Genomic DNA, 27,228 nt, shown 5'->3' with positions numbered 1-27,228 from the left:
GGGTGGCATGGTGGCTAGCACTGCTGCCTCTCAGCGCTAGGGACCCAGGTTCAATTCCAGCCTTTGGTCACTGTCTATGTGGAATTTGCACGTTCTAGTGTCTGCGTGGAATTGTCTGGTTGTGCTGGTTTTCTCCCACACTCCAAAGATTTATGGGGTTAGATTGATTGGCCATCCTAAATTGCCCCTTAGTAGCATGGTAAAAGCATGGGGTTACAGGGATAGGGCCTTAGCTCCTTCTTCACTGCAGGGATCCTATGGTTCTATGAATTATCCATCATCACACCTCCAATATTCACTTCTTGTCTGCTGCCCTCAATACATAAAACACTTCACCTACAGCATACACAGGAATTATTTTGCGCCAAGTATTAGGTTATCCCTTTATATATATTCCAACAACCTTCATTGCTGATCCAACCAAATAAGACTTCTTTACATGTGGCACGGTGGCATAGTGGTTAGCACTGCTGCTTCACAGTCTCAGGGATCCGGGTTCAATTTCCAGCTTGGATCACTGTCTGTGGAGTTTGCATGTTCTCCCCGTATCTGTGTGGGCTTCCCCCGAGTGCTCCGGTTTCCTCCCACAGTCCGAAAAATTTAAAGTTTATTTATTAGTGTTACAAGTAGGCTTATATTAACACAGCAATGGAAGTTACTGTGAAAATTCCCTAGTCACCACATTCTGGTGCCTGCTTGGGTGCACTGACAGAGAATTTAGTACGGCCAATGCATTTAACTGGCACATCAACTTCATTGCCGTGTTAGTATAAGTCTACTTGTGACACTAATAAATAAACTTAAAACTTTTTGAAATGGTAATTCATCGACACAGCTTCCACTGCTTCTGGCCAGGAATGTGTCCCACAAATCAATGTTTCTCACAGGGGAAAAAAATCTTTTAATCTCTTACTTGCTCAATGAAATTTATTGCACATTCTCCCTAGCTGGCTCTCTTTTCAGCTTGTATATCAACCGCAGCATTCTTGCCTCAGAGTCAGGTTGTGGGTTTAAGGACCATCGCATAGACTTGAGCAAGTGATTAACTTAGGCAGATAAACTCAGTGCAGTACCAAAGGAATGCTACACTGTTGGAGTGCTATCTTTCAGCTGAGGCATTAAACCCAAGTTCTGTCTGCTCTCTCTGATGGATGTAAGCCATCCTACGATCATGTCTCTCTTCCATAACAACTTCAGCTCTCCTCAAAAATCTCAAACTGCAAATCTTTGAATCATCCTTGCTCCTTTCTGAAATCTCTCCAGGGACCTTTAAGGCGGCATGATATTGTTATAAAAGTGCAGCAATGGCACTTTTATAAAGGTGATGTTTTATATTGTACTCTTTAACTTTAATTTATTGTCACATGTATTAACATACAGTGAAAAGTATTGTTTCTTGCATGCTATGCAAAGCATACCATTCATAGATGCGGAAACGAAAGAGTACAGAATGTAATGTTACAGTCATAGCTAGGATGTAGAGAAAGATCAACTTAATGCAAGGTAAGTCCATTCAAAAGTCTGACAGCAGCAGGGGAGAAGCTGTTTGAGTCGGTTGGTATGTGACCTCAGACTTTTGTATCTTTTTCATCCTCAGGTGAAAGGGAGAATGTCCAGGGTGCATGGGGTCCTTAATTATGCTGGCTGCTTTGCTGAGACAGCAGAAAATATAGACAGAGTCAATGGGTGGGAGGCTGGTTTGCGTGATGGACTGGGCTACATTCAAGATCTTTTGTAGTTCCTTGCAGTCTTGGGCAGAGCAGGAGCCATACCAAGCTGTGACACAACCAAAAAGAATGCTTTCTATGGTGCATCTGCAAAAGTTGGTAAAACTCAAGGTAGAATGAGAGTTGTTTGGAGAGGGGAAAGATGACCTATGAAATCTGCCCAGAGAAAAGCCTATCTTGCCTGACTACCACAGGAGGACAGTGGCCCAGTCAAAATTTTTGAAATAAGCTGCAGGTTTTGACACAAGGGAGGAGGAGGCTGGCCTTGCTGTGCAAAAACTCAAACTCTCAGAGTCAGTCACAGAGACACTCGGGAAGGAGGCCATGCTGCCCAGCAGAGGAAAAGAAAGGTTTCCAGGTTAACCAGAAAGCAGAGTACTGTTCAGGAAGTACTGTTCAATGAAATACAACTTGTGCAAAGTTAAGGAGCAAGGAGTTGCCAGAGGTTGCCTTGCTACTGGAATTTTGCTCAATTATGCTCAGAAAACTGAATAAAGGGGATTTTGTTTAAAAGGTCATGGGAAGATTCACCCGGATGGAGCAAAGTGAGGAAAACCTGTTAAAGCTGTGCACAGCCTAAGACTTCACAAAAGCTACATTTCTGCTGAGAGATTTTAAAGTTTTTGTTTAAAATTTATTTATTAGTGTCACGAGTAGGCTTACATTAGCACTGCAATGAAGTTACTGTGAAAATCCCCTAGTTGCCACACTCTGGCACCTGTCCAGATACATTGAGGAAGAATTTAGCATGGCCAATGCAACTAACAGCACATCTTTTGGACTGTGGGAGGAAACCAGGACACCCAGAGGAAACTCATGCAGACAAGGGGAGAACGTGCAGACTTCGCACAGTGACGAAAGCTGGGAATCAAACCTGGATCTCTGGCGCTGTGAGGCAGTCGTGCTAACCACTGTGCCACCATGCCCAGGGTATGGTGTAATTGAGTCATAGAGGTTTACCGCATGGAAACAGGCCTTTCGGCCCAACTTGTCCATGCTGCCTTTTTTTTTATATATAAGCCCCCTAAGCTAGTCCCAATTGCCTGCGTTTGGCCCATATCCCTCTATACCCATGTAACTGTCTAAATGCTCATTAAAAGACAAAATTGTATCAGCCTCTACTATTAGCTCTGGCAGCTTGTTCCAGACACTTACCACCCTGTATGTGAAAAAGTTGCCCCTCTAGACCCTTCTGTATCTCTCCCTTCTCACCATGAACCTATGTCCTCTACTTTTAGACTCCCCTACCTTTGGGAAAAGATATTAACTATCTAGCTAATGCCCCTCATTATTCTATAAACCTCTATAAGATCACCTCTCAGCCTTCTACTCTTCAGAGAAAGAAGTCCAGTTTATCCAGTCTCTCCTTTTACTCATCAAGTCCCGGCAGCATCCTAGTAAATTTGTTCTACGCGCTTTCTAGTTTACTAACATACTTTCTATAATAGGGTGACCAGGGTGCAACGTATCAATATGGCATGGGGCCTTTGGTTAAGATACCAGGAAAAATCTTTTCTTTAGTTTAGTTTATTACCTATCCACTAAATAATGTTTAGTCAATGTTGATTTTAGTCTGTGGTTGCAAAAGTCTTGAAATGTGAAATGTTGTGCGATTCTTGGTGCTGGTCACTGGTGGGGTTCATAACTTTTTTAAAAAGTTATCAATTTTTACAGGGTTTGCAATAGCCACTATTTGACAATTTTTTTTCAATTTTTTTTTAGTCAATCCAAATTCAAATTCCAATTAATCCAATTCATGGTCCCCACAAGAGAGACAAGATGCAAATTGACAAGATGATGCATTGAACCCATCTTGGGTTCGATCTGACACTTCACCTTAGTCAAAAGGCCAAGATGGGTTTGAAAAATTGCATCAGGTGACACTTCGGTTAAACCTCATCGGCTACTCTGATTGTTGACTCTCCCTTAGCCTGGGAGATCAGCCTGCCTGATCGCTGACTCCCCTGCCAGTTAAATACAATCACAACTGCACTTTGGAAAAAAAAACAAATTGTGTATGCATACACAAAGCACCAGGTTGCAACTATCTGGACCCGTGGGAGTAATTCAGGCTAATTCAAAATATATACAAATGTAAAAAATTTTAACAGGCAACAGAATATATCCCATCAATAATATCAGTGGAAATTTGAATGCTTTAACTGTTCATGGAAATAAAAATCATATGTTTTTTTTTACAGTAGGTCCACTCAATTCTGAAGTTCTTTTCCAGTGAAGGACATTTATACATGTTTTCAATTACAGAATATTTTCAGAAGGAGCGCTCGGTAAAAGATGTCCTATGCACTGGAATGCAATAAAGGAAATGAAGACCAATTGTTTCTAAGTTTGTTTCTGACTTATTCCTTTCTTCAAACAAATGCAAGTGCGAGCCTCCACATGTCCCCTCAGTCAAAGGGTCAACAAACCTCAAAGCTGCTGAAATTTGCTGACAGGAAGGGTGGACCCTTGTTGAGCTCAAACCAGTTTGCAATAGAACAGAATGGAAAATCGACTTTCTCAGAAGGCTAAGGAAATTCAGCATCTCTCACCAATTTTTACAGATGCACCATGGAAAGTATCCTTTACAAATATATCCCATCTTGGCATGGCTCCCTCTCCGACCAAGACAGCAAGTAACTACAAAAGGTTGCGAACATAGCCCAGTCCATCATGCAAACCAGCCTCTCATCCATTGACTCTGTCTACACTTCCCATTGCCTCGGCAAAGCAGCCAGCATGATCAAGGACCCCATGCAACCCAGACATTCTCTCTTCTACCTTCTTCCGTCGGGAAAAAGTTACAAAAGTCTGAGGTCACGTACCAACCGACTCAAGAACAGCTTCTTCCCTGCTGCTGTCAGACTTTTGAATGGACCTACTTTATATTAAGACCATAAGATACAGGAGCAGAATTAGGCACAAGGCCCATCGAGTCTGCTCCGCTATTCAATCATGGCTGATATGATTCTCATCCCCATTCTCCTGCCTTCTCCCAGTTGTTGATCTTTCACTACAACCTAGCTATGACTGTAACACTACATTCTGTACCTGCTCCTTTCCTTCTCTGTGAACGGTTTTGTTTTGTAAAGCGCTCAAGAAACAATACTTTTCACTATATACTAATACACAATAAGAAGACGCACAATACCAGGTTAAAGTCCAACAGGGTTATTTGGTAGCGTGAGCTTTCGGAGCACTGCCACTTCAGCAGGTCAGTGAAGAGGCAGCGCTTTGAAAGCTTGTGCTACCAAATAAACTTGTGGACTTTAACCTGGTGTTGTGAGGCTTCTTATTGTGTCCACCCCAGTCTAACGCCAGCATTGCCACATGAGAACATAGGAACAGGAGTAGGCCATCTGGCCCCTTAAGCCTGCTCTGTCATTCAATAAGATCATGGCTGATCTTTTCATGGACTCAACTCCATTTACCCGCCCGCTCACCATCAACCTTAATTCCTTTACTGTTCAAAAACGTATCTATCCTTGCCTTAAAACCATTCAACTGCTTCACTGGGCAGGAAATTCCAGAGATTCACAACCCCTTGGGTGAAGAAGTTTCTTCTCAACTCAGTCTTAAATTTGCTCCCCCTTATTTTGAGGCTTTGCCCCTTAGTTCTAAGTTTCACCTGCCAGTGGAAACAACTTCCCTGCTTCTATGTTTCTATATACATCATGTACTAATACACGTGACAATAATAAATCAAATCAGCTTCTTGCTGGGTGGGCTGTCCCTGCAATGCCGGGGCAGACTGCTTTTTATCCTCTACTGCATGTGTTGTGGAACTGTCCGTGGTTGACCATGAAATGAATTCACTTGTTTAAACAGGCCAGCTGGATGGCATCAGCATTAGAACTGCACTGCATACTTTCTTTAAAAAAATTGCAACTCCTCAAAAATGACTGACATGGTATTAAAGCACTTCTCACAAGCATTAGCGTATGTTTTCCATCACAGGGGTGACTCCAACCCTCCAATGTCAGAGGAAGATGTGTACAAGCCATCAGTTACACACACTGCTAGCAACCCTCTGCTCTCCGAGACATGTTACTCCTTTCAGTTTCTATCAGCTGAGCCTTCAAAGGCAGGGTTGCAATATAAATTATGCACATTAGGCATAGACTAAAATCATGAATAGGACACTGAGACAGTGGGACGGCGGCGCGGGCTCGTTGGGCCGAAGGGCTGTGTTGTTCTTTGTTTATAAATGGACTAAAAATCCTCGCAAACGCCTGGATTTTCTTTTAATCAAGAGGCTTGTAAAAGTCTAAGATGTGTCAATTAGCTCAGGGCAGCCAGCTCAGCAGAATTGGTGGTTTGACTCTAATGGGAACGTATAATTACTCCCAACTGAGGCAAGATTGTCACAAGAAACATACTCAGCTGAATATGGATGTTTAATAGTGAAAATAAAATTGATGCTGGTAACACGTACCTCATCTGGGAAGAGATGCAACCTTTGCATCATGGTTCTTCGAAGCAAGTTCCGTGGCAGCATACCATAGATAGCCAACTTTACAATCTGTAACAAAAATACTCCACTGAAACTTTTACCAGATTCTTCATAATAACCTTTGGGACAAGATTTACCAAAACTTATAAAAGATATATCACAAGGTCAAGAGTATTCAAGAACAAGTTTGCTCAAGTGAACAGAATGCTATCCCAAACTTTGCTGCATTTGGATATAACAATGTTAGACGGAATCAGTCTCCATTCAGATCACGTGATTAAATGTTTCAGTGTGTTTTTCAGTCAGATTATATGAACGTACAAGATTTCACATAGAAAGATAACAGTGAATCTAAAGCTAGATACAAGCAAGGGTGCAAGCACCTGTAAAGAGATTTTTGAAAAGAATACAAATCTAACAGTTTTAACAAGGCTATGTTTGCACTATCAGAGTCATGGAGGTTTACAGCATGGAAACAGGTCCTTTGGCCCAACTTGTCCATGCTGCCCAGTTTTTAAAATCACTAAACTAGTCTCAATTGCCCACATTTGGCCCATATCCCTCTATATCCATCTTACCCATATAACTGTCTAAATGCTTTTAAAAGACAAAATTGTACCCCCCTCTATTACTACTTCTGTTCCAGACACTCACCACCCTCTGGGTGAAAAAAATTGCCCCACTGGATCCTTTTGCATCTCTCCCCTCTCACCTTAAACCTATGACCTCTAGTTTTAGATTCCCCTACCTTTGGGGAAAGATATTGACTTTCTAGCCGATCTGTGCCCCTCATTATTTTATAGAACTCTATAACATCACCCCTTAGCCTCCTCCACTCCAGGGTAAAAAGTCTCAGTCTGCCCAGCCTCTCTTTATAACTCAAACCACCTAGTCTCAGTAGCATCTTTATTAATCTTTTCTGTACTCTTAATAATATCCGATCTGTAATAGGGTGACCAGAACTGTACACAGTATTCCAAGTGTGGCCTTACTAATAATCATCCTTTGGTAAAATGTCCCATCTTGCTCATGCCAGCATATGATAAAGAGGAATTCAGTCTCCCACATCTTGTTAACTAATATATCAAAAGCTGCACACTCTCTTTTGCAAGTTTTAATAGCTTCATGGGATTGTGTTTCTGTCAACTTATTGCACGTATATTAAAAAAGCCTCAACAATCTTTCTTGTGGTGTTTCAGACTCGAGAAAAGGACATTGATTTAACGGAACATGTGTACAATAAATGGTTACTTATCAAAAAAAAATTACATTCCAAGCTCAATTACTATAATCTAGAAACAAGTGCCTGAATGAAGTGACTGCTTTGATTTAGGAGACTTCCCAAAAGTAATTGTATGGGGCACTACATAATTATTACATTTCTTTTCTCTTATTTTTGCTTAAGAATATATAATGATTAAAAGTGCAAGACACAGAGCTGATGAAGCCTCCAATGGTTTGACGCGAGTTCAATGTTGCCATATACCCAAAAGCACACTCAGCTGGAATAATAATAGGATTAGCAAGAGTTTAATTCGCCATAGAGTTGGAGAGTAAGAACAGAGCCAGGGTAGGGCTACAAATAAATGCTTCAAGAGACTGAGAAAAATACAAACTACAAGTTCCAGCATGAGTAACTAGAAAAGATCGACAGTGCACATATTTCCCCAGCAATTGTTCAGTTTCAGCTTCACAGAGCACTTTCAGGGAATGAAACAAGAACAAACAGACGTTGGAAACACTCAGCAGGTCAGTTAGCATCTACAGAATGAACAGACGATTTAATGTCTGGTGTTGAAATATTAACCCACCTGTCACGGCACCGATGTTGATCAGCTGAGTGGTTCCAGTACATTGAAATATTTCTCTTTTGTAATAGTACTGAAGACACCGAGAGGATTTTTAATTAAAACGCATAACATAATTGAAAATTAAACGTATCTCTGTCTCTTTCTTTAAGCATTTTAATCTTGCAAGCTTTTTACAACTGTCAACTATATGGAGTTATTGAAAAGGAGAGGGTTTATCGCCTCCTGCCAGTGACCAGCAATGTTACCCAATTCACAGTCAACTTATTATAAGACAAGATGGGTGAAATCAGTGAGCCAGAGTCCAACAAGTGTTGTTTTACATCAAACTATTAGGCCTTTAGGAGCTCCTTGTATCTTGCATTTTGAATCATTACAGATTTTAAAAGAAAAGTAATAATTATTTGGTGCTGCACAGTTACTTTTGGGAAGTCTTTTACACCAACCGAGTCAAGTTAGGCCAAGTCACTTATTTTTAGATTTTATAATGTCACTGGCAACATTTTTGGTACTGATGTATCCTGTCTTGGCACAACCTTCCCACAAACTTCCAGAGAAACATACATAAAAGAGACATTGAGTTGGATTCTCCGATCTAGCTCGCAGCCAGGATTTTCCTGTCCCACTGCAGTGAATGGAGATTTGGCTGAGCACCAAGTTCTCCGTCCTCTGGCAACGGTGACGGGGAGCGAATAGCCAGAGAATCCCCGCCTTAACAAATGCAGCCTTCGTGCCTTAGTGAATTTCAAATGTGAGGGACGAACTTCCACTGAAACAGAAGTGAAACTCGTACTGTGGTTAAGAGCAGATGATCTTCCTAAAACAAAACATCACAACCTAGCAGTACTGTACTGAGGGACTGCTGAACTATTGGAGGTACTGTCATTCAGATGAGATGTTAAAACAAAGTCCCTATCTTCCCTCCTAGATAAAAATAGAAGATTCCATGTCACAATTCAAAAGAGGAACAGAACAGGTTCTCTAATCAACATTTACCCCTCAAACAACATCACTAAAATAAAACTGATTACTTGGTTATCTAATTAGTGTTTTTGTAGGGCTTCACTATGGGCAGGTTGGCTACCAGGATTCCAACATCATAACGGTGGTTATGTAGTAACAGTACTTCATTGCTGTACCGTGCTTTGGGATATCTTTAGGTTGTGAATGATGCTATCAAAAGCATGTCATGGGATGTGACTATTGCGGTTGAGGCATTTGTTTTCCATGCCCATTCCTTGTTGCCTTTGAGAAGGTGGTGATAAGTCCCCTTTTCGAACTACTACAATTGATCTGGGACAGGTACATTCAGAGCTGGTGAGGAATCCCAGGATTTTTTGAGCCAGTAACAGCGAAGGAACGGCTGATGTAATTCCAAGTCTGGATGGTGCGTGGCTTGGAGGGGAACTTGCAAGTGGCAGCGCTCCCATGGGTCTACTGCCCTTGTTTTTCCAGATGATCGAGTCGTGGGATTGGAAGTTGCTGTCAAAGAAGTAGCTGCCATACATCTTGTATATAATACACACTGCTGCCACCGTGCGCGCGCTGGTAGGTGATTAAGTGTCAAGCTTTGAGTGTTGTTGGAGCTGTAGATGGTGAACAGACTTTGGGAATCAGTTGAGTTACTTGCTGCAGATTTCCAACCCCAATTTGCTTTTCCAGCCATTGTATTTATGTGGCTGGTCCAGTTCAGTATGTGGTTAATGGTAACTCCCAAGATCTTGGCGGTAGACAGGGCCATTCAGCAATGAGAACGCCTTTGAAAGTCAAGGGGAGATGGTTGGAGTTTGGCATTGCCTGGCACTTGGTGGTGCAAATATTACTTGCTACTTCTCAGACCAAGCCTGAATGCTGTCCAGGCCTTGTAGCATGTGGGCATGGACTGCATCGGTATTTAATGCTTCAGTCTCTTTCTTATACACACAGGACAATGTGAGTCATGCAGCATTAGCTGCCAAGTGTTTTCCCGTTGTGGTTAAATCACCGCTTTATAACTTGTGTCAAAGTGAAGAACAGGGTGCTTGCAAAATAAATGACCCTTGAAGAATTTTTTCTCTATGATGCAGTGACAGATATGAGGAAACAGCGCACCCAGGTGCCCAATTCCAAATTACAAGCCGAGGGCTTTAACATACACTGCACAGATTAAAGCCATCACATGGGATGGTTTTTCAGCTATCAAGATGTAAATATGTGCATAATAAATAAATAAGTGACACTGTTACCTCACTGCTACGCTTACACTGAAGGTCTTTCACTGTGTACCAAAAATGATATGACAAATGTCTATCCAATTTCTCCTCAGTGCTATGACCAAGTTGTTTCAATGGTTTTAACACAACTCCTTAGGTGTTTTTTCAGTTCTTGGCTCAGTTTGAGTAAGGGTGCAAGTGCAATTCATCTCATTTTCTTTCACTTTTATTTGGATGCAGGTGTGTTTCGTAAGCTTCTTGCATTGTTCTGTATCAGTTAAAGGGAACAGTTTTAACAGCAACACTTAATTCCCTTTCCCTTCTTTTTTTATTCCAGTTATCCTTACTGGTCTCCTCGTGAAGGCAGTGACTCAGATCAGAATACACATTCATTCCCTGCATTTCAAAAGGGTTAAGGGGTGATTTCATTGAAGTTTTCAGGATATTAAGGAAAGCAGGTAGCATAGATAGACAGCAACTATTTCCACTAGTTTGGAGTCTAGGACGAGGGACATAGTGTCAAAATTAAAGCTAAACCTTTCAAGGGTGAAGTTAAGAAACATTTTAATATACAAAGGATGGTAGAAGTTTGCAATTCTCTTCTCTGCAAATGGCAATCGGTGCTGGATCAATGGTTAATTTTAAAACTGAGATTGATGGATTTGTATTAAGCAAAGTGATATAGAGCAAAGACATATGGGCTGGAATTTTACCACTCCATTCGTCATGGGAATTGGAGCAGGCAAGGGGCTGACAATGGAAGGATCCATTGACCTCGGACGGGATTTTACAGTTTTGGGACAAACAAGGCCATAAAATCCCACTCTTGGAGTTGTTACAGATCAGCCATAGTGTCGATGCCTGACATAATGGACTCAAGAGGCTAACTGGCTGCCTTATATATTCATGTTCCAATAAACAAAAGCAATGCTTCGTACACCATCCCCATAAGATGTAGGAGCAGAAGTATGCCATTCGACCCATCAAGCCTGCTCCACTGTTCAATGAGATCATGGCTGATCTGAAGTAATAATCCTCAACTCCACTTTCCTGCCTTATCACCATAACCCTTGATTCCTTACTGATTAAAAATCTCTCTATTTCAGCCTTGAACATACTCAGTGATCCAGTTTCTACAGCTCTCTGTGGTAAAGAGTTCAATAGAATTACTCCACTCTTGAGAAGAAATTCCTCCTCATCTGTCTTAAATGGGTGGCCCCTTACTCTGAGATGATGTCCTCTGGTCTTAGACCCTCCCACAAGCATCCACCCTGTCAAACCCCCTGAGAATCCGATATGTCTTAATAAGGTTGCCTCTCATTCTTCTCAACTCCAATGAGCACAGGCCCAACCTACTCAACCTCTCCTCACAAGAAAATCCCTCCATTCCCAGGGTTGACCTAATGAACCTTTTTTGGACTGCCTCCAATGTCAGTACATTTTTTCTGAGATAAGGGGACCAAAACTGTCCACAGTATTCTAGAAGTGGTCTAACTAGTTAATTGTATAATTATAGCAAGAGTTGCCTATTTTTATACTCCATTCCCTCTGATATAAAGCCAACATTCCAACTGTCTTCCATATTATCGGCTGAACTTGCACGCTAACTTTTTGTGATTTATGCACAGGGACCCCCAAAGCTGCAGCTTTCTTCATTTAAATAATATTCAGCTCCTTTATTCTTTCTAGCTAATAATTTCACATTTTCCTACATTATATTCCATCACGTTTTTGAACACTCGGTTAACCTGCCAATATCCCTCTGTAGGCCCTTCGTACCAAACCCACCACTTGTGTCCCCCACCTATCTTGTGTCATCTGCAAACATGGCAATAGTGCATTCACTCTCCTTGTCCAAGACATTAACATATATTGTCCCAAGTGCATTCTTGGAACGTGAGCCTGCACAGAGCGTTGGCTGGCAACCTGACCTCGACTGACACCAGATTCCAGGCCAATTTTTTAATTAATTGAAATCCACACATCTATAGCTCCAGCGGAGGACATTTCTGAATTGCAATCAGGAGCAGAAGTGCCAGCCCATTTTATTTCTCCTTAACCCATTTCTCAACTTAACTCCACCAGTTAACTGGCTAATTTGGCACAGGCCACATCTGGAAGTCCCTTGTTTGTATGATTCAGAATCAAACTACACCATGTATTTTATCCGCAGGCCATTCGATAGAGCTCTTATATACATGTATATATCAGCTCTTTAGGGTACAGGATCGTTGTAGTTCTCAAAACATTTTTTTTCAAGCTACACTTTATACAGTGCCACATTTTTTTGTCTGGTTGCATAACTCTTTTAAAAGTAATGGACTGATGATACCAAAATAAAAGCAAAATGCTACCAATACTCAAAATCTTAAATTAAACCAAAACGCTGGAAAAGCTCAGCAAGACTGGGCAGCGTCTGTGGAGAGAGAACCGAGTTAATGCTTCCAGTTGATTCTTCTTCAAAGCACAGGCAGCATTGCCTCATTATCTTATGAATGAAGTAACGTTATACATCAATTTAAAGAATAAAATGTATTATAGAATCTACAAACAAAGGTATAAACAAAAGTAGGATTAGGCCATTTGGCCCCTTCAGCCTGCTTTGCCATTTAATAAGACCACAGCCGAACTGAAGAAAATATCCATGTACTCACTGCCGTTGGGTCCTTTTGGTGCAGCTGGGCAGCTGTCACTTGCTTGAATCCACCAGGATATCTGAAATTAAAATTGGCACTTTCAAATTTCCAACGTACTCCATTCTGGCATTTTAGCTATTAATATTAGCCCAAATTAATTACCATGATTTTGGCAATCCTTGAAAATGTTTCAATTTTCATGTATTTAACAATATTAATTAAGACCATTCATTTAGACTTTGATTTCATAGATCACAGAATCCTACAGTGCAGAAGGCCATTTGGTCCATCAAGTCTATACCAACTACAATCCCACCCAGATTCTTTCCCCTTAACCACATCTATTTAGCCTAGCTAGTCCCCCTAACAGTAAGGGGCAATTTAGCATGGCCAAACAACCTAAGCTGCACATCTTTGGCTTGTGGGAAGAAACCCACACAGACACAGGGAGAATGTGCAAACTCCAGAAAGATAGTGACCTGACAGCAGAGTCGAACCCAAGACCCTGGTGTGGTGAGGCAGCAGTGTTAACCACTGTGCCACCATCACATTGTCATATTTCCATCATCACATTTATTAGTACACAGTGAAGAATATTGTTTCTTGCATGCTATACTGACAAAGCATACCGTTCATATATTACGTAGGGGAGAAAGGAAGGAAGGAGAGGATGTAAAATATAGTGTGCTATGGTTCAGGTCAGAAACTCCTAAGTGTTTTATGAAGCCCGCCTGGATCATGAGTTTTGCATCTTGAATTTGGCTAAGATAAGCATATGTTTCACTTCAGATTCAAATGACCCATTAGGGAGCTTTTATCAAACAAAGTTTATTTAAGAATATAGTTAACATATAAAGTAAGAATATTAGCAATAACTTCTATCAATTGCAAACAACACCAAAATAACCATGATAATATATAACCCTTAACGAATATAGGAGTTGTTTCAATTAAAGGTGGTTTAGAACGGAGTTGAGGAGGAACTTCTTCACTCAAAGGGTGGTGAATCTCTGGAATTCTCTGCCCGTTGAAGTGGTGGAGGCTGCCTCGCTAAATATTTTTAAGACGCGGGTTGATGGGTTTTTGATAAGCGAGGGGATTAAGGGTTATGGGGAGAGGGCGGGAATGTAGAACTGAGCCACGACAGATCAGCCATGATCTTATTGAATGGCGGGGCAGGCTCGAAGGGCTAGATGGCCTACTCCTGCTCCTATTTCTTATGTTCTTATGTTAAACCAATCCTAAAAACAAGACTCTTCAAATAGGTTTAATGCAGCATAGACTAAAACTCACGTGAAACTGGAATTGAGTCTTTTGGATGAAGTTCTCTGGATAGACGCAGTGCAGTTTGAAATTACAACCACTTCCCAAAATATCAGGGACTCTAGACAAACCACCAATAGAAGATTCCCCCCCTTCAGAAAGGCAAGACCTTACTTTCAGATCACCAGCAGTATTTCCAAAACAACAGGAAGAGAGAGAGAAAACACCTCTTTTCAGCTTGCTGTCCCTTCTAAAACTTAACTAAACAACAGCTCAAACTGAATATGAAAGAAATCCTGTTACCTAACCTGCCGACCAGTCGTTTCTTTCCTAACGATGTAGGGTTACAAACATCACAGTAAAAATAAATCCCCCCATTTAAATAGCAGTAAAAGGACATCTCCACACAAACCAGTGCCATAATAACATCAGTTAAGGCTATGAGCTGACAAACACTGACTGTGAAAGCTGCAGAGATCATGATTTAAAAAAAAAACTTTTTCGCAGGTTAATTAATGTCCTATGGGTTCCAGTTATATCTATGGTGTAAAGAAAGATCAGCTTAATGTAAGGTAGGTCCATTCAAAAGCCTGATGGCAGCCGGGAGGAAGTTGTTCTTAAGTCAACTGACACATGATCTCAGATTTTTATACCGTTTTCCCGATGAAAGAAGGCGGAAGAGAGAACATCTGGGATGTGTGGAGTCCTTGACCATGCTGCTTGCTTTTCCAAGACAGTGGGAAGTGTAGACGGAGTCAATGATGGGAGGGTTTGTGTGATGGACTGGGCTTCTTCAAAAAGGAGATGCGATCAAGGTTCAAAGTAGGAGCCACATGAAGAAAGGCAGCTGGTGCCAACCTTGAGTTTCAAAAATCGCAGGGTTACATGAGGAAGAAAACACAGCGGAATTTTCTTGGGTAACTGCACAGAAATTTATGTGGTGCAGGTAGATTCAACTGCGGCTTTCGAAAGGGAGTTGGAAAATTACCTGAACAATAGGGGGGCACGGTAGCACAGTGGTTAGCACTGTTGCTTCACAACTCCAGGGACCTGGGTTCGATTCTGGTTTGGGTCACTGTCTGTGTGGAGTTTGCATGTTCTCCTCATGTCTGCGTGGGTTTCCTCCAGATGCTCTGGTTTCCTCCCACAGTCCAAAGATGTGTGGGTTAGGTTGATTAGCCATGCTAGAACTGCTCCTTAGTGTCCCGAGATGCGTAGGTTAAAGGGATTAGTGGGTAAAATATGTAGGGGTATGGGGATAGGGCCTGGGTGGGATTGTGGTCAGTGCAGACTCGATGGGCCGAAGGGCCTTTTTCTGCACTGTAGCGTTCTATGATTCTATAAACAAACTTCTGAAAAAGAAAACACTTGCAAGGCCTTGAGGCACAGGGAGGAGAGTGGAACTAACTCAACTGCTGGTGCTGCGAGCTGGAACAAGTATGATGGACCAAGTGGCCTCCCACTGAGCTATAACCATTCTATGATCTGACGTGAAATAAATAAGCTATAAGTTACAACCTTTATCTGGTTTTACTAATTTTCTACTCACCCACTGTGAGAGGAGTACACCTTCTGTTCCCACTTATTTCCAGAGAATGCAATATGCCTCGTATTTACCACTACGACATGGTCTCCGCAATCACCTAAAAGTAAGTTCAGTTGGTTGTTTAGTTGGAAACAGCCATTCTAATTGTCATTTTCTTCTACAGGCCAAAGGGGAAAAAAAACAGAGACAGAAGCATTTTGCAAAGATCGCGATTAAGACACATTGCTGGCATCAAAACAAAAGTTTGGCTCTGTGCAGTGTCGATTATTTGCCCAAAAATTCCTCTACAGAAAGTCAGCAGATGTTCTGAGAAAAGGGAGACATATTTAATTTGGCCTTTGAGAAAATTAAAAAAAATTCAAACTGAGACTGCTAAAAACCGCAGCAATTTGGAGCTGTGAATTTCACGGAAAAGGTTGTGCTTGTATTACAAAGGATTTCCTGAGGGTAAATAATCAGTCATTTTGCTGCTACTGGTACAACCAGGTTGAATATTCTGATGCCAGCCAAACTCAAGAGCTTAGTTTGTTAGTTTTAATTGTAATTAAGTAGCTGCATTATGAACACTGATAACTATCAGATTAAACATTCACTGCCTCCACCACTGATGCACAGTGGAAGCTGTATGTACCCATCTTCAAGATGCACTGTAGTGACTCACAAAGGCTCCTTCACCAGCACTTCCCAAGCCCATGAGCTCTACCATCTCATTCATTTTCATTTGTTATTATTGTCCCAACTAGACTTACATTAACACTGCAATGTAGTTACTGTGAAAATCTCCTAGTCGCCACACTCCGGTGCCCACTCAGGTACATGAGGGAGCATATAGCGTGAACTAATGCACCTAACCAGGACATCTTTCGAACTGTGGGAGGAAACCAGAGCACCTGGAGGAAACCCATGTAGAAACAGAAGGAAGGTACAGACTCCACAGTGTGTGACTCAAGAGTGGAATCAAACCCAGGTCCCTGGTGCTGTGAGGCAGCAGTGCTAATCACAATGCAGCCCAAAGCCCATCTAGGAGGGCAAGGGCAGCAGATACATGGGAGCAGTTTCTCTTGACTGCAACGTTTCAAGGAGGCAGCTCCAATCCATCTTCTCATGGGCAATTAGGGATGGGCTATAAATGCTGCCCTAGCCTGTGAGGCACACATCCTGTGAAAGGATGAATGAAAAGAAAATCCTGTTAAGCAGACAAACATTAACAAGCTCGGTTACCATTACCACCACATAAAGTAAAAGTCATAAAGTTTGTTTATTAGTTACAAGTGGTCTTACATTAATACTGCAATGAAGTTACTGTGAAAATCCCCTAGTCGTCACACTCTGGCACCTGTTCGCGTACACTGATGGAGAATTTAGCACGGCCAATGCAGCTAACCAGCAACGGCCTCTTTCTGCACTGTAGGGTTTCTATGATCCAGCACATCTTTTGGACTGTGGGGGGAAACTGGAGAACCCAGAGGAAACCCATGCAGACATGGAGAGAATGTGCAGACTCCACACAGAAAGTGGCCCAAGCTGGGAATTGAAACTGTCCCTGGAGCTGTGAGGCAGCAGTGCTAACTACTGTGCCACCGTGCTGTCCCAATTCATCCATTAGAGTATAACATAAAACCAGTAATCTCTGATTCAAAGTTACAAGGAGAATTTAATCTGGGAGTAGGAGAGACTGTTACTGTATCGATGCAGTCAGTAAACCAACAGGTTACTCACAGTAATAAAACTTTGCTTTGATATTAATGCATACGAATTCTCCAGTATCAACTTTTTAATTACTTTTCACATGTTCATATTCAGTTACTCTATCCCGGCAGGATACTGAAAGACCTCTTTGACAGGGCAGGTGGTATTAGTTGTACTTTTGTTGAATATGATTAGCCATTTCAGCTGGTACTGGTTGACAGGTTCAGAAGCAAACTCAGCAAAGGACTGGAGGCAGTTAGTGTTGGGTTGACTTTAGAATGGCAGTGTTTCCTATCCATGTGAAAAAAAAACTGACACGTTTACAGACACCTGCTCACCAGGTTTAGTCATTCTGCACCTAGTTCATGACTTATGGGTGGATTTACGAAATCAGTAGGAAATCCATTTCCACACAGATGCTTGAAAAAAACCTTCTCCAGGAATTTGCAATGGTTTAATACAGATCAAAAGCGATAAGTCCCAATCAGGGGGGCACAGTGCCTGCATGAATGATGAATAGCTATTTGCCTTTCCCTGAAATAACCTACCAGGACAGCAACTGACACTTAGAAATGATTTCTTCTCAGAGAAGAATGTAGTTAAAAAGGTGCTTTTGGAAATCGTTCAAAAAATCAATCTGAACACCATTCAAAGAAAAGAACTCAGCTGATGTGAAAATACCACTGCAAGCTAAACTGCTGTAAAATGACCTTGAATCTGAGCTTTCTTTGGCTTTGGAAATGTGCATGAATTTTGAAAGTATAAAATGCTGAGCATTGTGGGCTGGACTCCAGTGGCCACAAAGAGCGGATTCCCATCCAGGCTTTTTCTGGTCATCTGCATAACAACTTGCCACATGAACAGTTAGAAGGCCAGACACTATGATAGCAGTTGCTATCAGGAAACTTAGTGTTCAGTATTTCATTCAATGATGGAGACTTACGACATAGAACATGACCATTTGGCCCAATGTACCCATGCTGGCTCTTTAAAGGAGCAATCATACCTAGTCCTGCACCCTTGCATTTTTTTCAGATCCCTATAAAAGTTCCTTATCCTTCAGCACTGTTCAACTCCCTTTAAACATTATTTACGGAATTAACCGTCGCTGTCTTTTCAGGTCAAGTATTCCACAGCCCAATTTTCCGAGAGAAAATGTTTCTCTCCATCTACTGTCTAGATATTTTGCCAATGATTTTGAAATATATGCTTGCTGCTTTTGGCCCCTCAGCAGTGGAAACTGATTTTATCTATCCAAACCCCCATATTGAAAATTTCTATTACGTTACCTTGCGGAGCAGGATCGAAAGGCTGAATGGCCTACTCAGGCTCCCAGTTTCTACTTTCCAAGGAGAACAGTCCTAACCTCTCCCAAGCATTTGAAAGCATTAGCCATCAATGGTGGAGCAATTAAGATCAGGGGAATGCAAGAAGCCAGAGATATCTTGGACGATTGTGGGGTTGGATGAGGTTACAGAGATTGGGAGGGGAAAGGCCATGGTGAAATTTCAAAACAGGGATGAGAAATCCTTTTAAAAGTCAGGATGTTGTTTGACTGGAGGTTAATGTAGGTCAGCAAGCACAGGGATGAGCATTTGAGTTAGTATATGAGGTCACCCAATATTTTAAACACAGTACATATAAAACATATCTGTTTTGTTTCTTTCCGACAATCATTCCCACTCCTTTTGCCTTTTGTTCCAAGACATCTTTCATATTTAATAAGAGCAAATTACTAGGATGCTGGAATCGGAAACCAAAAGAGGAAACAAAGCTTTGATAAAGGGTTGTCTGTCCTTGAAATGTCAGCTCTTTTCTCTCCTTACAGATGCTGCCAGACCTGCTGAGATCTTTCATATTTAACCTTCCTTACTTGCTAACCTATCCCTGACCTTCCCTTTCATTCTCTCCACCACCCACCTCCAGCCCCCATGCCCTCACCTCTCCTCCCACTACCCCCCCAACCCCCACCCTCCCACTCCCCATTCTTTTGTCAACAGCATAAAACATTGCTACCTCTCTTCAGTTCTGAAGGAGGAGTGATATTGGACACAAAACATTCACACTGTTTCCCTCTCTATAGATGCTGCCAGACCTGCAGGATTTCTCCAGCACTTGCTGTTTTTATTTCAAGTTTCCAGTAGTGGCATTATTTTGCCTTTATTCATCCAGACCTCTTGCTACCCAAGTTTAAAGAGGTTAGGAATGCTTGGATATGCTCAGGCTTGGAGATAACAAAAGGCATGAAGGTGGGTTTCAGCAGCAGAAGAGCCGAGGTGGAGGTTATATGCCTGGTGTTACAGTAGTGTAAACAGACCATCTTAGTGATGCGTGAATATATGGCCAGAAGCCCACAATGGGGTCAAATATGACAGCAAGGCTGTGAGCAAGTTTTTAGGTGTCCAGATCACCAAAACCTGTCCTGATCCCCACGCCAACATTATAGTTAAGAAAGCCCACCAATGCCTCTACTTTCTCAGAAGACTAAGGATATTTGGCATGTCAGCTACAAGACTCACCAGCTTTTACAGATGCACTATAGAAAGCATTCTTTCTGGTTGTATCACAGCTTGATATGGTTCCTGCTCCGTTCAAGGCCACAGGGAACTACAAAGGGTCTTAAATGTAGCCCAATTCATCACACAAACTAGCTTTCCATCCATTTATTCTGTCTACACTTTGCGCTGCCTCAACAAAGCAGCCAGCATAATTAAGGACCTCAGGTACCCCAGACATTCTTTCTTCCGCCTTCTTCTATCAGGAGAAAGATACAAAAGTCTGAGGTTATGTACCAACTGACTCAAGAACAGCTTCTTCTCTGCTGCTGCTGCTCAGACTTTTGAATGGACTTACCTTGCATCAAGTTGATCTTTCTCTACACTCTAGCTATGACTGTAACACTACATTCTGCACTGTCTCCTTTCCTTTTCTATGAATGGTATGTTTTGTCTGTGCAGTGCACAAGAAACAAGATTTTTTACTATTTGTTAATATATGTGACAATAAATCAAATCAAAATCTATTCAAAACAGTCTGATTTAGCTTCAGGACAGGAATGGAGTTGACGGCTGGGGAATAGAGTTTCTGTTAGGGATTGCAGACAATGGCTTCAATTTTCCCAGTATTCCCAACAGCACTGCACTAGGCTGTGACATCGGCTTAGCTGTCAAACACATGAACTAGATCAGCAAAAGAATAAGCAAGCAGCAGTAATACAAAGGTTTGACTTACAGAGTGAGCAGGAAAAGAAACTGTCATAACTGCAATGCTGAACAGTAATGTATTTGTGCCCCTTCCTGATTGATCCATTGCTTACACTCGTTATCTAATCTGACAGGCTCCTGAGATTTTGGTGACCACACTAATTGAAAAAGCTGCCAGTCAAACATCTTTGAACGAACCACACCAGATGACTTGTACTTGAATGGAGTCGTCAGGCCTGAAGATAAACTCCAGGCATTTTTAATTGATTTATTTTACTCCAAGTTGGAGATGGGAGATATAACTCTTCCCATTTCAGTCACTGAGCAACAGTTGTGGAATAGCACAGCCGCTTGCTGAGTAGAAAGGATCCTTCAAGAAAGGATTTATTCCCACTTGGAAATAAGTGGACATATTAGTGAGAGGCAACATGGCTTTGTGAAGGGAAGGTCATGATTCACAAACTTGGTCGAGTTTTTCGAGGATGTGATGAAGATGAATGATGAGGGTACGGCAGTGGAAGTCTCTACATGGACTTCAGTAAGGCCTTTGACAAGATCCCTCATGGCATACTGGTGCAGAAAGTGAAGTTGCATGGGATCAGAGGTGAGCTGACAAGATGGATACAGAACTGGCTCGGTCAAAGAAGACAGGGGGTAGCAGTGGAAAAGTGCGTTTCTGAATGGAAGGCTGTGACAAGCTGTGTTCCTCAGGGATCAGTGCTGGAACCTTTGCAGTTTGTAATATACATAAATGATTTGGAGGAAAATGTAACTGGTTTGATTAGTAAGTTTGCGGACGACACAAAGGTTGGTGGATTTGGGGATAGTGATGAGGACCATCAGAGGATATAGGATATAGATTGGTTGGAGACTTGGGCGAAGATATGGCAGATGGAGTTTAATCCAGACAAATGTGAGGTAATGCATTTTGGAAGGTCTAAAACAATAGGAAATATACAGTAAATGGCAGAACCCTTAAGAGTATTGATAGGCAGAAGGATCTGGGTGTATAGATACACAGGTCACTGAAAGTGGCAATGCAGGTGGAGAAGGTAGTCAAGAAGGCAATTGGCATGCTTGCCTTCATTGGCCGGGGCACTGAGTTTAAAAATTGGCAAGTCATGTTGCAGCTTTATAGAATCTTAGTTAGGCTGTACTTGGAATATAGCATTCAATTCTGGTTGCCACACTACCAGAAGGATGTGGAGGCTTGGAGAGGGTAGAGAAAAGATTCATAGAGTCATAGAGGTTTACAGCATGGAAATAGGCCCTTCGGCCCAACTTGTACATGCTGCCTTTTTTTTAAAAGTACCCCTAACCTAGTCCCAATTGCCCCCATTTGACCCATATTCCGCTATACTCAGCATACCCACGTAACTGTCTAAATGCTTTTTAAAAGACAAAATTGTACCCGCCTCTACTATTACCTCTGGCAACTTGTTCCAGACACTCACCACCCTCTGTGAAAAAATTGCCCCTCTGGACACTTTTTTTATCTCTCCCCTCTCATCTTAAACCTATGCTCTCTAGTTTCAGACTCCCCTAATTTTGGGAAAAGATATTGACTATCTAGCTGATTTGTGCCCCTCATTATTTTATAGACCTCTATAAGATCACCCCTCATCCTTCTACGCTCTAAAGAAAAAAAGTCTGTCTATCCAGCCTCTCCTTATAATTTAATCCATCAAGTCCCGGTAGCATCCTAGTAAATCTTTTCTGCACTCTTTCTAGTTTAATAATATCCTTTCTGTAATAGGGTGACCAGAATTGCACAAAAATATTCCAAGTGTGGCCTTACCAATATCTTGAACAACTTCAACAAGATGTCCCAATTCCTGTATTTAATGTTCTGACCAATGAAACCAAGTATGCCGAATGCCTTCTTCACCACTCTGTCTACCTGTGACTCCACTTTTAAGGAGCTATGAATACGTACCTCTAGATCTCTTTGTTCTGTAACTCTCCCCAACGCCCTACCATTAACTTAGCAAGTCCTGCCCTGGTTCAATCTACCAAAATGCATCACCTCGCATTTGCCTAAATTAAACTCCATCTGCCATTCGTCAGCCCACTGGCCCAATTGATCAAGATCCTGTTGCAATTGGAGATAACTTTCTTCACTGTCCACTATCCACCAATCTTAGTGTCATTTGCAAACTTACAAACTTTACCAGGATGTTGCCTGGTATGGAGGGCATTAGCTATGAGGAGAGGTTGTAGAAACTTGTTGCCACAGGAACAACGGAGGTTAAGGGGCAACCTGATAGAAGTTTACAAGATTATGAGGGGCATGGACAGAGTGGATAGTCAGAAGCTTTTTCCAAGGGTGGAAGAGTTAATTACTAGGGGGCACAGGTTTAAGGAGCAAGGGGCAAAATTTAAAGGAAATATATGAGGCAGATTTTTTTTTACATAGAGGGTGGTGGGTGCCTGGAACTTGTTGTCGGAGGAGGTAGTGGGAGCAGATACGGTAGTGACCTTTAAGGGGCGTCTTGACAAATACATGAATAGGGTGGGAATAGAGGGATATGGTCCCCGGAAGGGTAGGGGGTTTTAGTTAAGTCGAGCAGCATGGTCGATGCAGGCTTAGAGGGCCGAAGGACCTGTTCCTGCGCTGTAATTTTCTTTGTTCTTTGTAAAGCTGCCTCCATCTCTCCAAGCCTTAGTTCTCTGAGCAGAACCCTACAACATCAGGGTAGGACTACAAAAATGTTCTATAACCTCTTACATTTTTTGACAAAATTAAAGAAGCCAATATTAAATCTGAAGACATTTTTATATCTGAGTGAGCCATATTGACAACATGGCTACTAAAACAGGGCAGAGACTTGCTACAGTGATGGATAGTTACCACCTGTCCCACCATAGTCTCTTCATCACCCACAACATTCAAGACAGGAGCTGAATGGATCAATCACCTAGAGGGAAGAACCAGCAATATAAGTGCTCAAGAAACTCAATACTGCGAAGGACTGAGTAAGGTGCCTGACTAGGGGCCTTGTCACTGGACTCAATGTTTAATTCCTCCATCTTCGACGTACTGTGATGGCAGTTTGTATTATCTACAGGATGCACTGCAGCAACTGACTAATCTTACTTTAACAGCATCTCCCTCCCCATGACTTCCATCACCAGGAACAAGAGCAGCAATTATGTGGAAGCAAAATGACATCCAGGCAATTCTGCAAGCCACACAGATATTGGCAGTTGGATAAATATCACCAATTCCCTCATTTTTGTGAATATTCTTGAATTTCCTCGCTGGCAGCATTGTGGCTGGACCATCACCATAAGAACATGGATCACTGTCTCAGAGCAACTCAAGACGGGCAATAAAAGTGCCAGTGTCGTCCACGTCCCAAGAAGCAATCAACAGGGTAAAGAGTGAAGCCTACGAGATTTGCATTTCAATCACTCAATATGCATCTGGATATGACAGTCAAAAATTTGACAAGTTAGGATTTATCCACACATATTAGCTTATTCAGCAGCAATAGGAGGAAGCCTTATAACATCTAAGAAATAGTACCCCTCAAAAAGTTGCTTTCATAAGCCACACTCAGACCTTTCAACTGGAGAAATAGTTTATTATGTTTCAACTTCAGATAAACAAGCATTATGCAAGGCTTGGCCAAATTTGGTAAGGATTCAGGAGCTGTTTTCAGCCCCAAAGGCCTTGTATATATTTACATAAACATGCTCGAGGTGGAATGTCAGAATACTTGCACATCAGCAAAAACATATTTTAATATGCTTAAATGCATCTAGTGAGTCTAGATTCATATCACAGCTTAAATCTGGACATTAGAAATGACCACATTATTATGGATTCTTAAAATACATTTTTTTTAAGCAGAAGATGGAGGACTTTCCAGCCCCGGGTGCCAGACAGATTGTGGGCCAAAGCACATTCATGTGTTTAAAATGAAGCTATGCCGCCAATCTCAGCTGTTCTGGCAGTCAGAATCTGGGAGTGAGTGAGCAGTGGGATAATCGAGAATTGAGTTAAATGGTAGGAGGTGCATGCTTATATTTTAAGAAATGCTATCGGGAGGATATAGCCACCAAATTCACACTGGGACAGTAGAAATTTACGATGCATCCAAGGCAGCCTTTTGAATTTGTATCCATGCCAGCTCTTTAATGAGCAACCCAAAACTAATACCATTATACTGTTCTCTTCCCCATAGCCCTATATCACCATCAGTTTTGAATATTTATCCAATTTTCCCTAAATAGATTGTAAAAAGCATGGCAATTTAACAACATTTTTGACTCCTGGACGACTTGTTTATTCTCTCAGGTTCCCTGAGACTAAATCGGGAATACATCAAGATAATCACAAAGAGGAAACTATGTATAGATTAAGATTAAAGGTATTTTTGTTCACATAAAGTTGCTCCACTCAACATTTCAAACCTTGCAATATCCTGAGCGATGGATGAAGATGTGCCATATAATACCTACGTTAAAAAATCCCAAGACTGAACTCAATAGTATTGAATCAAAATAGGCTCACATTCTTTCCTCATTACAACTGTGCCAACATTGAAATGCACTGTATATTATTGTATAGTAATCAGTCTACTCTAAGGTGCTATAATACCAGACATATACTACAGTAATTCTTCTCCAGTATAAAGCTGTCCAACATTCCTGTGAGAAAGAAGTCAAGACAAATAATCAACGGCAAATGATGCATAACAGAGTTCAAGTTCAGGAGTATGAGGACCTTTTGTTTTTTAAAGAAAGTTCCAGGCTGGAATAATTGAAGTTTCTGCAAACCACAGAGAAGTCAGTTGGCGCTGCATATGGATTTCAGGAAAGAGAAAGGTAGCCAGGTGAAACAGATGTATGCTGCCCACTTGAACAGTTGTTGCAGATTTAGGCCTTCCAAAAGGAGGATCTCACAGCAGTTCACATCCTCACAAATAGTGAGTCCTGAAGCCCATTCCTGCCAATCGCCACTAACACCCTGTGCCTCACTGGGCTGATTTCAACATCTTAGCCACATATTCCAGTCGCTCTGGTACCTCACCCCACTCCACCCTGGGAGATCTCCTTCGAACAGACCTCCTTAGGCACTCTCTCCTCTTCAAATCTTTTAGGTTGGAGAGCTCTCATTGCTGTCTCACTGCTCATTTGAATAAACTGTTACAATACACCTTCCTTAATCTTGAAGACAACAATCAAGCAATTCTTAATCTTCTTGGCTTTCTCTTCATAACAGCAATCCACCTGTGCAAAACAAGGTCATTCAGCCCATCAAGTTTGCACCAACTCTCTGAAAAAGCATTTTGCCCAAGCCCCCCATCCCTGCCCTGTAATCCCACACATTTACCATAGTCAATCCACCTAACCGACACATCATTTGGACACTTAGGGGTAATTTAGCATGGCCCTGCACATGCACATTTTGGGACTGTGGGAGGAAACAGGAGCATCTGGAGCAAACCCATGCAGACATAATGAGAACATGCAAACTCCACATGGTCACCCAAGGTTGGAAGCAAGTTCAGGTCCCTGGCACTGTGAAGAAGCAGTGCTAGGCACTGTGCAATCTCAACCTCTGCTAATTTCCTACATCAACTGATTTTATACCCTTCCTAGAATAGGGTGCTTGAAAATGTATAGAATATCCCAATTTCAAGCTAAGTTCTTGTACACATTTGCTGCTTTTGTGTTGTCTGCCTTTTCTTGCTAAGGAGTGCTTTAAGTTACCCAACACTGATAAAATACAGATGGCACTTGTGGAGAGAGCAGTTTGAATCGAATTAGAAGTGTTAGATGCGAAATGCATCAGGTTAAACGTTTGTTGGCACATACAGTTAGCCTAATTATCAGTTGCAATTATGCACTAAATAAGTGATGAATGAAGGATATAGAGGCAATCCTTCAAATATATGGTGGGACTTCAGGATCACCACAAAAACAGAGGACCTAATGATGAAACAGGTATTAAATACTCCTACATTACAGAATGGTTTATTTGCAACTAATTAAATTGAACTGTATTTTTTCAATGGCAGATCAGGATGGCACAGTGGTTAGCACTGCTGCCTCAGCGCCAGAGACCTGGGTTCAATTCTGGCCTCAGGTGACTGTGTGGAGTTTGCATGTTCTCCCCGTGTCTGCGTGGGTTTCCTCCGACATTGCAAAGATGTGCAGGTTAGGTAGATTGGCCATGCTAAATTGCCCCTTAGTGTCTAAAGATGTGTGGGTTGGGGGATTGGTAGGGAAAATATGTGGGATTACAGAGATATGGCCTGGGTAAGGTGCTCTGTCAGAGAGTCAGTGCAAACTCAATGGGCCAAATGGCTTCCTTCTGCAATGTAGGGATTCAATGATCCAGTTGAATTATTTTGCCTTGTCACAAATAGCCCATAATGGCAAAGGGTGAAAGCCACACATTTTTAAAAATAGCTCAAAATTGGAGAATCCTTGTTCTAATTTCGGGATCACTTAAAAAAAAGACAACCAATCAAGATTAGTCATACATGGATATAGTCAAAATATCGAGAAAGAAAAACTTATCAGGATGTGGCGTCCATAGTACAGAAATTCTAATGGATCCCACAGGGATAAGATACACTTTTTAAAAAAGTATTTGTCTTAAAAACGTAAGCCATCTCTTGATGTTGGACAGGATGAGCTCAGATCCAGACCTGACAATACCTCCATCATAAAAAAAACACTCAGTCCTTTGCAACA

General features: G+C 41.7%; 1 protein-coding gene across 3 annotated transcripts in view; it reads right to left on the bottom strand.

Moving 5' to 3' along the window:
• mrpl13 (mitochondrial ribosomal protein L13) overlaps positions 1 to 27,228 on the bottom strand; it is a 102,779-nt gene that overhangs the window by 50,323 nt on the left and 25,228 nt on the right. For all 3 annotated transcript variants that reach the window (XM_080194850.1, XM_080194852.1, XM_080194851.1), the window contains exons 3-5: positions 15,629 to 15,722; positions 12,835 to 12,895; positions 6,163 to 6,249 (exon numbers count right to left, since the gene is read on the bottom strand). In XM_080194850.1, the coding sequence (XP_080050976.1) occupies positions 6,163 to 6,249; positions 12,835 to 12,895; positions 15,629 to 15,722 (242 nt within the window). The remainder of the gene's footprint in view (positions 1 to 6,162; positions 6,250 to 12,834; positions 12,896 to 15,628; positions 15,723 to 27,228) is intronic.

This window comes from Carcharhinus amblyrhynchos, chromosome 8 (assembly GCF_965287045.1).
Source record: "Carcharhinus amblyrhynchos chromosome 8, sCarAmb.v2.hapA, whole genome shotgun sequence".
Taxonomy (NCBI): domain Eukaryota; kingdom Metazoa; phylum Chordata; class Chondrichthyes; order Carcharhiniformes; family Carcharhinidae; genus Carcharhinus; species Carcharhinus amblyrhynchos.
Note: the sequence above shows the minus strand (reverse complement) of the source record. Positions and strands in the feature narration are given on the sequence as shown.